This window comes from Aptenodytes patagonicus, chromosome 17, assembly GCF_965638725.1.
Source record: "Aptenodytes patagonicus chromosome 17, bAptPat1.pri.cur, whole genome shotgun sequence".
In the NCBI taxonomy this organism is placed as follows: Eukaryota; Metazoa; Chordata; class Aves; order Sphenisciformes; family Spheniscidae; genus Aptenodytes; species Aptenodytes patagonicus.
In genome coordinates, this window is record NC_134965.1 from 8,305,557 (window position 1) to 8,317,782 (window position 12,226).

At 46.7% G+C, this 12,226-nt stretch overlaps 1 protein-coding gene across 2 annotated transcripts in view; it reads right to left on the minus strand.

Annotated features, from left to right (window-relative positions):
* SSH2 (slingshot protein phosphatase 2) overlaps positions 1-12,226 on the minus strand; it is a 104,951-nt gene that overhangs the window by 54,981 nt on the left and 37,744 nt on the right. Inside the window, exon 1 of one of the 2 annotated variants that reach the window (XM_076354879.1) lies at positions 2,078-2,170. The exons of the other annotated variant lie outside the window; for it this stretch is intronic. Within the exon in view, the coding sequence (XP_076210994.1) occupies positions 2,078-2,133 (56 nt within the window). The 5' untranslated portion in view covers positions 2,134-2,170. Of the gene's footprint in view, positions 1-2,077; positions 2,171-12,226 lie in introns of those variants that run through there. 2 annotated transcript variants of the gene reach the window in all.

The window sequence follows — 12,226 nt, forward strand, 5'->3', positions numbered from 1 at the left end:
GTGCCCTGCCCATTCCACAGAGAACACATTTTTAGCACAGTAAAAGAAAAAAATCTGGATTTTTAGGTCTTGCCCATGATGAAATAAGAACACCTGACATTAATCAGCTTTTGTGAACTTGTAATTAGGAGTATAAATTTTAAAACAGTTCTTTATTATGCCAGCCCGAAAGCCACAGCACCATCCTGACTGAGAATGCTATCAAAATATTAATCCAGCGCTCAGCCTTGTGCGAATATTTACACGTGAGCCAAATGCTCTGCCATTCTCATGCTTATTAATCTTTCCTTCCAGGAGGCAAAGGGCAGCGTAAGCTCCTCTGATAACTCAGTTATCTCTCTCTCCAGAAAAGGAAAGGGTAGTCCTTCCAACCAAGTGGCAATTTGAACTACTACTAGATACAAGACCGCAGGGCTATATGCGACTGAGGGAGCAGAGACAAGCAGTATTTCCCCTTTCTTTTGATCCCCTTCCGTACAGTCTCAAACTGCGGGTTAAGTGTTTGAGCAGTGTATAAAATAAACATCTTAAAAGCACTTAAATTTTTACCTAGCTACCTAATATAGCTTGGTAAATCATCTTAAGCTGTAAGGAAATGTTTCAGCCTATGGTAGATTGGGGGTTTTTTCCAACAATTCCAGAATTATCGCTACTTTCCAAAGCCCAGGGCACATCCAATTCGCATCCTTGCTTCCACAGAACAGTTCAGGTATATCGCAGTTAAACCTACAGTATCAGCAACCGCAGGGAAAGCCATCATGTTTACTGGCAACACTGCGAGCAGAAAAAATGACTAATCACAAGTATTTTGGGTAGAGTATGAAAGGCTCAGAGAGACTTAACTAAACTGATTACCAACTACAGCAGCGATTGCTAATGCTCAAAAAAGAGGCCACAGAGTCTGGGGACTTATTTCCATATCAAGCATAAGCAGGGATATCTACTAAAGACCTCGTAAGCGCAAGGCAGCTCAATTTCTAGCAGGAGCTTCTTGGGACAAGAACACAGTTCCAGGTGGGACCCAGCATTTTATCCTACGTTTTTTAAGCCTTTCATGATGTTTCCGAGAGATAAAACAGCCGTTGGCTTCTTTAAAGAAATATCGAGCACGACTAGACCACAGCGACTATCTCTCTAAAAGCCTTATCTACCACCCCATAGCAGGCATTTCCCTCCTTAATCCTTCCAGCCAAACCCCACAACTCAGGCAGTCGCTGTTAATTGTCTACAAATTAAATGATTATTTGTATCTGCATTTCAAAGGGGGGTGTGCAGCTGGAGAGACTGATTTTTCAAGCAGCTTAGTATGGGGCACAGAGGCACTCACTCTGCACTTTACAGCTGCCCAAGACTGACAGTACTTAAAAACTGGCATCAGCTCACGTCTCTCCCTCATGACCCGCAGGTGCCCGAGCGCAAGGTCTCAGGCCTGCTCCTATTGCACCGACCTGAAAAAAAAAAACCCCAATCCCAAAGCCGCAGCCCCTATCTGCCACCTTGTGCTAAGCCAAAACGAGAGATCAAACAAGGGGGCTAATCTCTTAAGCCCAGAAGAGGGCCAAGGTACATGGTCACAGGAAGCTTGCACCTCACTATCAACGCACAGCCTGGCTGTATGTCTGCTGGGGGCGGCGAGGGGAGCGAGCTGCAGCCCGGCCCCGCACCGCCCCGGGGCCCCGCACCGCCCCGGGCACGGGACGGGGGAACCGGCGGCTCCGACGAGAGGACGCGCAGACCCGAGCTTCCCCCCGGGCAATCACAGTCTAACGCTTATCGAAGCGCTTGGCCGAAACCCGGCGTTTTTGTAGGGGAAAAAAAAGGCGAATCAGCGGTAACGGAGAAGCGGGCAGCCCCGCTCCCGCCGGCCGCCTGCCGGTGCGGTGCCGGCTCCGCAGCCAGGGGAAAGTTTGCCCGAAGGAAATCTGCGGCGGAGCCAACTACCGAGAGCGGGGAAAGCGCAGCCCGGACGGCCGCCCGGCACACGGGGGAAGGGGGACCCCGTTCGGAGCCCGGGCAGGCGGAGCGGCGCCCGGCAGGGGAGATTCGCCGGTCGGTGCCGGTCTCTCCCGGTACTCACAGCTGGGCGATGGCACCCTGGGAGATGACGGCGTTGTCGGAGAAGTAGGGGATCATCGCGGCTCCCCGCGGAGGCGGCCGCCCTGCCCCGCGGCATGGGGAGCCGCCGCTCTGCCCCGCGGCCCGCCGCGCTCCGCCCGCCCAGTGCGCAGGAGCGGCCCCGGCAGCGGAGCGGGGCGGGGCCGGCCCCGGCCCCGCCCCCGGCCCGCACGTGGCGGCGCGGGGCTGCCGGGCGGGAGCAGCGGGGCCCGGAGCGGGCAGCCGGCGGGGACGGGCGGACGCTCCCCTTCGCTCCGGGGCCGGGATTTGACCGCCGGTTCCCTCAGGAGAGAGGGAAGGGGGGACGCTGCGGCGGGGGCTGCCCCCCCCCCCAGATCTAGGCCAGAGAAGCCGGGGAAGGCTGCAAGCTTTGAAACGAGGTTTGAAGCAGCACATGAAAAGATTTTTTGCAAAAGGCAGGCAGCGACAACTCGGGTGCTTAGGAAACAACCTTAATTTCTCTCCTGCAGGAGACGGGGGAAATCGTTCTTGGCAATAGCTTTCATATGCAGAGACTTGACAACTCGTTTTCTGCCAAAGGAGAGGAGGAGCAGCTGCCTTTCAATGCTATTTAATCTGTAGCTCCATCGCCCCTCAGGAGAAAAGGAAGAAAGTAAGTTCTTTCGAACAAAAATCTCGTCCTCTGGCTGCTGGGAATTCAGATGTTACAGCGCAAGGGCATAATATAGTTTTCCACTGGGGAGAGTCGGAGGGGCAGCTCGCTTAATCCAGTCCTGCACCCAGGACAGCCCCACAGCAGAAACTGCCTATTCCAGAGGTGCGTTCTCCAGCCCTTACACCGAGCAAGCAGTTTAACTAAGGAGTGTGGGAAAACAACCGAGAAACCTTGGAAGCTAGCTCAGTTTTCTGTTTCCCATAGGAATGCAGGACACCCCAGCACAGAGGGACGCAAATAAGATACTATTCTTAAGTAGTCTGGTGCGGATGGCACATGCTCAGAGCCAGTAACAAGGCACAAGTGAGCTGGCAGTGGAAGATGTAAGTTTAAACATATGCGCTTATTAATGACACCTACTCAACAGCAAAAAACATACTGACGGGGCATCACTGCAGAACTGCCCCTGCGATCAGACAGCAGAGCTAGAAGCCAAAAGCAAGCTTCGTCTAGGGTTTATTTTGAACTATTAACTAAAACTTTCATAGAAGCAGAGAGGGGGTTTAAAAAAATAACAGCGTGATGGCAACTGCTTCAGGTCTGAGACTTGATAGGAGCAAGACAGATACTTGTCTGAAAGGTTTCAACCATCCCACTTCAGGGACTCGCAGAGAAAAGGACAAAGCAGTAGAATTTGTGATTCTGCAAGTTTTGCTAGAATATGGTTTGGTTGCATTAATTTAAGCAATGTCATCTTATATAGCCAAGAGCACGTCTCTGGTCATGGTTCCTCACAGCTGTAAAGAAAACGCAGTGCCAGCTTGCTGCAGTGCCAAAAAAAATCATTTTGTTAGGCAGAAATGAAGTCAGTTGCAAGAAGCAATGGAAAAATCAGGACATTAGAGAAATAGAGGGTAACTCAATCCTTCCAGAGGTCAAGAGACTGGCAAGAGCCTCATATTCGGTAGTAACACATACCACACATTCATAGACTGAAAAACAAACCCAGAACTTCTGCTCTATTCTAATTAATAACTTAAGGGTTTTATTCAAGCATTGTAGAAGACTAAATGCACTTAGATACTGTCCAGACAGATGTCAGATTTCTTACATGCAACCAACATTACAATGGCAAGCCCTTAAAAACTGCTAAAAACAAGCACAGTGATTAACTACAAGCAATACTCTTAAAGCAGCTACTCATAACATACGGTTAATAGATTTGTAAATGAATTTAGTCCTGGATTAATACAATCATGCACTGCATCTCCATATGCTAGGAGACCAAACGATGATAGAAATATCCCAGCTTTTTTCTTTTTGAACCTTTAGAAAACAGGAGTAAGAAATCCTCAAATAAGTTCATATATTGAAATCTGCACTAATAAAAGGTATTTGAACCTGGTTTTGTTGCCATAAAAACTGCAATACCAGCCTGAGACTGACACTGCCTTCAGGCTACATGTTAGTGAGATTAGCATTTCAGTTCCCACTTGTCCATTTGTATAGCGTGTGTTGTTTTCATATTCTGCTTTTTTAAATCAGACCTAAGGAACAACCCTGTTTGGGGAAGAGTGTCCGGAAAGCTGCCTGGCGGAAAAGGACCTGGGGGTGCTGGTTGACAGCCGGCTGAACATGAGCCGGCAGTGTGCCCAGGTGGCCAAGAAGGCCAATGGCATCCTGGCCTGGATCAGAAATAGTGTGGCCAGCAGGAGTAGGGAAGTGATTGTCCCCCTGTACTCGGCACTGGTGAGGCCGCACCTCGAATACTGTGTTCAGTTTTGGGCCCCTCACTACAAGAAGGACGTTGAGGTGCTGGAGCGTGTCCAGAGAAGGGCAATGAGGCTGGTGAGGGGTCTGGAGAAGAAGTCTCATGAGGAGCGGCTGAGGGAACTGGGGTTGTTTAGCCTGGAGAAAAGGAGGCTCAGGGGAGACCTTATCATGCTCCACAACTACCTGAAAGGAGGTTGTAGCGAGGTGGGTGTTGGTCTCTTCTCCCAAGTAACTAGTGATAGGACGAGAGGAAATGGCCTCAAGTTGCGCCAGGGGAGGTTTAGATTGGATATCAGGAAAAATTTCTTTACTGAAAGAGTGGTTAAACATTGGAACAGGCTGCCCAGGGAAGCGGTTGAGTCCCCATCCCTGGAAGTATTTAAAAGACGTGTAGATGAGGCGCTTAGGGACATGGTTTAGTGGACATGGTGGTGTTGGGTTGACAGTTGGACTCGATGATCTTAGAGGTCTTTTCCAACCTTAATGATTCTATTTCTTTGTCAAAGTTGCATCCTACATTTAGACATGAGCAGAAGCATTGACCCAATAACCTGATCTCTCAGCATGCAGGAGCAAGGAGCAGGCAGAAAGTAGGGGCTTCAAGGGGATGCACAAGAAGATGGAGTTGAAGACAGCAGGTCACAAGACAGCCAAGAAACTGCTCCTTGCTGGAAGCAGGTGCACTCCGCTGGGACAAATACATAAAGAATTTAAAGTGCACAAAATTGCAGTGATGACAGGTAGCAGTCTAAATCACTACCGTGCTGCAACAGAGCATGTGAGCACAGCCATTAATCACTGTATGACAAGATGTAAATAAGTCTGTCTGGGGTCTCAAGCGCTTCCCAGCCCAGTGCACGAAGTTACACTTTGCTGCGGGGGAAAAAGGGCACTGCCTGTCCGAGTGTTCGGTCGGCATTTCGCACTCCCCAGGAGGTCACAGGGTTAGCAGGGCCACGCCGCCTGCTGCAGGGGCAAGCAGTAAGCGACACCGCATCTGCACTCAGTACTACACGACCCTTGTCGGGCAGCAGGATTTCATTTAACCTTTGAACACCACACAGAGCAATAAACTACAGTTACATACATCATGCTAGACACTGTAAAAAAACCCACTCCAAAACCGTTGCAAAGCTAACTAAGCCAGCTACTCCAGCAGCTAGAACCAGTTATAGAAGCACCATGGAAAAAACCTACGACGAAGAGTGCTAAGGACATCTGGCCAGGCACTTCAGGAGGAGGGAACAGAGGGAATGCCCACCAAAGCTGCCTCTGGAGAGAAGGTTAAGGGGGTGGAGGGAGAACATGCATGCACAAAGCTCTTGCATTGACTTGTAGTGTTCTGTCTGGCAGACAAGGCTGAAAATATATGGTTTATTCATAAAATCATCTCCCCCAGTGTCTGTATCTCAAAGCTATACAGTCACAGTAGCTTGCACCAGTAACTTCAGCTGCCTTAGTGCATTTTAACATGTTTTGATCTTGCAGTGATGTAATAGAGTAATTCTGTGTCCTGCACGGGGCTAGCAGCTTGCAAATGGGATTCTCCTTGTACAGCTGAGGCCTCCGTACATAGGTCACCAGTAAAAATGCATGAAGCACTCTAGTCAGGTTTTGCATTAGCATGCACAGATTTGACACTTGCAGAAAGCATGCTTACAGCTGGACACGGAGTCCTGTCAGTGCACATAGTCCACAGGCAAAGAGGGCATTAATCAAGCTAATGTTTCCATCCGAGATCAACAGCTTAAGGCTGAATTGCTGCTTCTTGTCAGACCACACAAAGGTGTGGGTGTCACCATATTCCACCCACTCCTATCCCACAGGGGTTTGCCGAGTGTCTGCTCACACGCCAAGACGATTAAATGTGGAGCACAGACTGTCTTATTAGGCACGTTCAATTCTTAGTCTACACTGGGGCCCGGTGACCTCTTTTCATTTCAGAATGTGTCTGCCAGCAAGACGTTCTCTGGTCCTCTCAGCTCTCTCCTTTTGAAGAGCCCTAACGAAGACAATATATTGCCATAGTCTCTCTATAAACTTATTCCAGTGGGTATGAAAGGTTGGGTATTACTTTAAGTCCATTTGGACTGAAGTCAGGTATTCTCTGCAAAAGCAAGGAGTGTTCTTCTCTTCCTCCAACACAGCAGAGTACCTTCCACAGGTTTACCACAGCTGTAACGTTAGTCTTGTTCAAGGTAAAGGGAACAGTGGGATGTTGTCAGGTGTAGGAATTTTGGCCTCGATCTATTAGCATCAGTGTAACAGATAAGGCAATGCAGAACTCAGACCCATGTTTTCAGGGGATTATGAAAAAACTTGTGAAGCTGCTGCGTTAGGCAAACAAACCTCCCCCTCACCACCAACGCATCCTCTCCCCACAGAGCAATGAGGTACGGCAGTACCTTTACTGCGCATATGGAAAGTTTGTTCTTTACTGCTCGGCAGCTGTTTCCGGTGTCATTTGTGAAAAGTTACAGAATTTTGAGAACAACACGTTGCTGCCCACAGCCGAGCACTGGAGTCTTGCACAGGCACCGCCGGAGACAGCAGAGGTAGCAAGTTCATTTCCGTGTGCAGAGGTGGGGCCAAGTGCCTTGTTTTTCTCACCAGCAGCTATACTCAATCTTTCCCCACAAAGACAGCTGTCTCAGCATCAGGTCTGACGGGGAAAAAGGGTCCTAAGAGGTAGCTTTGAAGAATATGGTGCCACACTCCAGCTGTTCCGAGGGTCAAAGGATCTGATGCCCCTGCTTTTTTGGTGGGAGGTCAGTTAATTCATCCTATTGCTGTGAGGACATGTTCATTTGGCAATGAACAGTCTTCAGATGAGTCTGAGTGGATTAAGAGTCCAAACAGATGACTTATCTGGGGGGAGAGCCTTAAGTTAGTGCAGCAAACCTGTAAACAGGTAGAGACTGATCCGTTGAGAGCAGCACCTCCTGCGCTCATCTCCTATGCTACTTCCCCACCTCGGAGGGAGAAGTTGATCTGTCAGAAGTCTTCTGGCCATTTTTAGCATGGGAGACAAAGCTTACTGCGTTATGTAGTCCAGTTTATCAGGAAAACATGAAGCCATTTCAGTAGCAGTGATCATAAAAGCCAATGCACGCAGGGCAGAATGAGACAGAGTATAGTAAAGAAACAAAGCTTCCCCAGTGAGTTAAGAGGCATGCCACCCACCAAGGCAGCGCTTACATACACCAGCTTTATTACACATAGTAAGGGAAATTTAACAAAGTAATTATAAAAGCCCATATCTAGTTTAAAAAAAAAAAAAAGAGGGGGGAGGCAGGAACAGAGAAAGCATGCAAAACTATACTTGAATCCTGAAGAACCAGTCAGAACAGGAAGCCATATTCTAAATTTGGTTATTTAAGCTGTCAAAGAATATTTCTGTTTCTAGTTCTTGAGCAAAGAAATCAGACAGGCACAGGGGTAGGGTGATAAGCATCACAGAAAGAACAAAACCCTGCTTTTAAAGCCCATTTGGTCAGTTGCCCATCATGATCAATGATTAGGCTTCTTAGTTGAGAATTCAACACCTATTTTTTGCAATGTTATCACTTCATAAAACCCTTCCCTCACAAACCCCACACCCAATCATTGTATAGTTTACTTATCATTAAATCTTAGAGGGTCTGCCACAAAGAGGTCAATGCTCAGTTACACCCTTTTTACAGAGGCAGAAGCAAAAAGACTGAAGGGACCCAAGCAGTGCCACCAGGCAGCAGGGGTAGGAAAAGGGACACAAGCAGCAACATCTATCACTCTGGTCTCTCAAGAAGCAACACTAATGTTGGACAGGGGTAACACGCTGAGACACAGCCACCTTCTCCTCCCGCTTTCTGGAGAGCTGCCTTCCATGTGCATTCAAGCAATTCAAGAGGAGCTTTGAAGAAACTAGTTCTTTGGATGCAAAAACTACAATGCATCCTATTTGCACAGCAAACTTCTCTCCATGCAAACATCTACATTGCTACTAACTAAAAAGTTAATCCAGAGCCTTGCAAACTGTTACAGCACTGCTCCAAGTCCAGCAGGGAAGAAACATGCCTGAATGACATGTCTGAGATCATAAAATAGGTAATGTGTTATTTCAGTGACCTATGGAAAAGAAATATCTAAATCCTCTGAACTGTCAAAAACACACCCCTAATTTTATAAAGGAATGTTTTTGATGCAAAGATACCAAAGAGCTGAATGGCAACAAGTCCAGAAACCCTGGCCCAGATTCTCAAAATACATTTAAGTGCCTGAAAACTCTGAGGATTCATGTTTAACTTTGAAGCCTTGCCAAGGTACCCTACCAGGAAAGGGACCAGAACGCCTGTTTTGGAGTTTCCTTTTCTATTTACAACAGGAATCTTTCCTTAACTTAGATTCCTCTAGCTTAGAGCACCTGGTTCATGCTCAGCAGGAGACACAAGCACGTATGGAATCCTTACAGCATCTCCTGTTCAGCCCCTCCTTCGCTAACCTCTGAAGGAACACAAGTGCATGGGGCAGCTGCTCTGGGCTTGCTCGGTGCCGAGCAGACCATTTTGGTAGCTGAAGGATCTGACACAGCTTCATTCCTTTTACTTCCCAGTTTGTCTTTGTCTTGTTCCTCATTCTCCTCTGTTCACACACTTAGAATGACAAATTAAAAAAACTTTTCATAAGCATTCATGTTTTGAGCAAGCTCCCTGCTATAGCATCATATGTTTACCTGGTAATTTGGTAATGCAACAATATTAGTCTGCTTGATTCTTCAGCCTGAAGATCACATCTGAAGTCATCTTACACATTATTGTGATCCGCAGGTATGTAATCAGACTGGACTGAGCATGTCGTAACCACAGACATAGACCTTGCAGTGAACTAGCCCTGCAGATATCTGTTACTAATCTAACAAACCCGAATTTTACTACAAGTGCTATGCCTTTGCTCACAGTTTGGTGATAAAACACCTGGTATTCAAAAATGAAGGCCACAGACCCACTTTCATGAATCGTGATGTGTGGCCCACAGAACTTTTTCTGGTGGTCAGCAGAGCTGGCAGATTAACAGAACAGTTCTTTATCTCGGTATTACATTCTCCACAAGCAGCTGTAGTAAATGCCACAGAGAGGCTAAGCTGTCACTGAAAGGAAAGACAGAAAGATGGATTCAGGAAACACATTCTAAAGATAAGGTTCATACTACAAGAGCTTAGTAATCTCTGGCATGGATGAACACTAGCTTTCCCGTACATCAGAGTCCCCTCTTACTCAAGACCTGGAGTTAACAAACCGTGTTGCACACTCATTAGAAGACCCAGCTACTGTTCAAGTACCAACAAAATAAATGTTTGGCAGCTGCAGCAGCAAGCAAAGGAAGCGCAAGGGAGGTTTAGTCACTAGAACTCAGAGCACATGGTTTTTGGAAGTCTCTCTTGTAACACAAGATATGCTTTAAGGATAACCAGAAGTGTCAAGAGCTTGCCACAGGAGCACCAAATGGCCACGATACACATCTCCAAAAGTCACAACAGACACAGGATGCTGAAGATTCACACATCTCGATGCAGACTGTAAATGAGCCTTCTGAAGTGCAGTCAATTTCTATCACAGAATCGCTTCTCTCTCTCCCAGGGACTAGCACACTTCTGCTGTAACCCTCAGGTAGTGAGAAGCCTACAATAGGTCTCAGTTTTTAAAAAAAAAAAAAAAAAAACACAAAAAAAACCACACAAGTTGGCTTACAATTTATTGAGCTGTTGCCCTATACAAGGAAACACATGCACCAATTCCACTTACTATTTGAAAAACAACTTTTATAGTGTTATAAACCATAAGCTCCTGCATCAGACTGTGGTCTTCCGCTCCTAAAACAAAGGTATTTACTCACAGCTTGAAACCTTGAGGCATCTTGGCACATCCAACTGTTATCATGGCAATAATCTGATTTGCTTTCCTTCCCAGTTCAGTCCTGGAAGGAACTATTTTGACTAAAAATAACAAACCAGAAGGTAAGCATACTTGGGCTGCAAAATGTGTTAGCATGTTTGGTTTTTTCTTTTTCAACACCACCCTCCCGCCCCCAACTGAAGAGGGGAGGACAAGCACTTTTTGAGAACATTTTCAGGTAGCAAACCCCAGATTTCGAGCAGGACCTAATCACTTTCTATGGCACTTCAAGGGAATGACAGGCTCCTCAGTCCTTTGCTCCTCCGAAGCAAACGGACTTTAGTCTGACCAAGCGCCAGGCCATAAAAGTTCGAAGAATTGCTCTGAAGTCCCCAGCAGCCTCTCTAGGCAATACAGCTTACTCAATTTCATATGCAGCAGTTCCTGTGCAGCCTCAAATGCTGCATTTCAGCAACAAGAGCTGTTTCAAGGCGCACAGAACTGGTAAATACACATATAGTGTGGAAACGGAGGCACCATTTCAAACAAAGCCAAAAAGCAGCTGGCAGATCCCGACAGCAAACCCAACACAGACTGCAGCACCGCTGCTGCCCCGGGCCCTGGAGATGTCGTTTGTCAGCAAAACAAAGATGCTGAATCCTTGCAACCTTGGCACAGAGCACACAAAAACTGAACGTCAATACATCAGTTGGTGTAAACACAACTCAAAGCTCAATACACATGCATTTTAGGTAAGTAAGTTTTAACAACATCGGGATGATGCAAAGAGATCATTAACACAGATGCTCCATTAACAGTGTATTCAGCATGGCAGCAGCATGTCTGGGGACAAAAGGAGAATGCGCAGGCCAGCTAGCTGTACAGCCTCCAGATAGCCTAATAAAAACGTCTAGAAGGTAGCTCTGAAGGTAATAAATGTAATAAACAGATGGACCAGCTCGATCAGGGACTCCAGAGCAAGAACTTGGATCCATGTCAGGGGTTTAGGGATCTCACCCATAAACTGCAAGAATGGTCACAGCTATGGCAGGGTACGGAGATCCTCCTGGGCTTCCCTTGGGTATGTGAGAAAAAATTCCGAATAATTTGAAGAGTGGGGAAGCCAAGGTGGTTTTCACTTATTTGCTCAGCTTCAGGTATTTGCAGTATTATTTTTCTGTGTTTTTTAGTAATGGATAGAAGTCTTTATAAAAATTAGGTCCATGTTCATGATACCCAAGTACTTTCCTCAAGTAGGAAAACAAACAGTTCCTCTTTGCATCGGTACAAAAGAGTTTGCCAGAAAATACTGTTTCAAGCATCTTCCAAGGATAATTGCAGAGCACACATGAACTCTCTTTCTGCACATCTAATAGCTCATTCCATCTTTTGGAGGAAAGCTTTAAGTGGATTCTGCTAATTCACAAAGCAGAAAACTCCTCATTCCGTGATGGCGCTGGCAGAAGCAGTCTTGTGGCGAGTGCAGACTTGTCATGTCGTTTGACTGCTCTGTAAAGCAAGTTTAAGTTTAAACAACAATTTCACACACTTCCTCTCCTTTGTCTGCGAGACTTGAATCCGTGCAATTACAGTCCTCTGTGGTGTTAGATCTTAAAGAGCACGAACAGGTCAGCACCTAGATAGACTTTGTTTTAGGTATGATGATCTTGATGTATCTACCTACAAGTTTAAGCTCCTGTTTGAAGGTAATTTCTCTGCCTCTTTGGAGGACATTTAGACTGGTTGCTCTTCATAGCCTCTGCTCAACATCAGTAGTCACTCCTGCTGTCCTGCTGCCAGTCTTTTCTGCATGTTCCCCTTCACCTCAATATATAACCCATATCTCATCAGT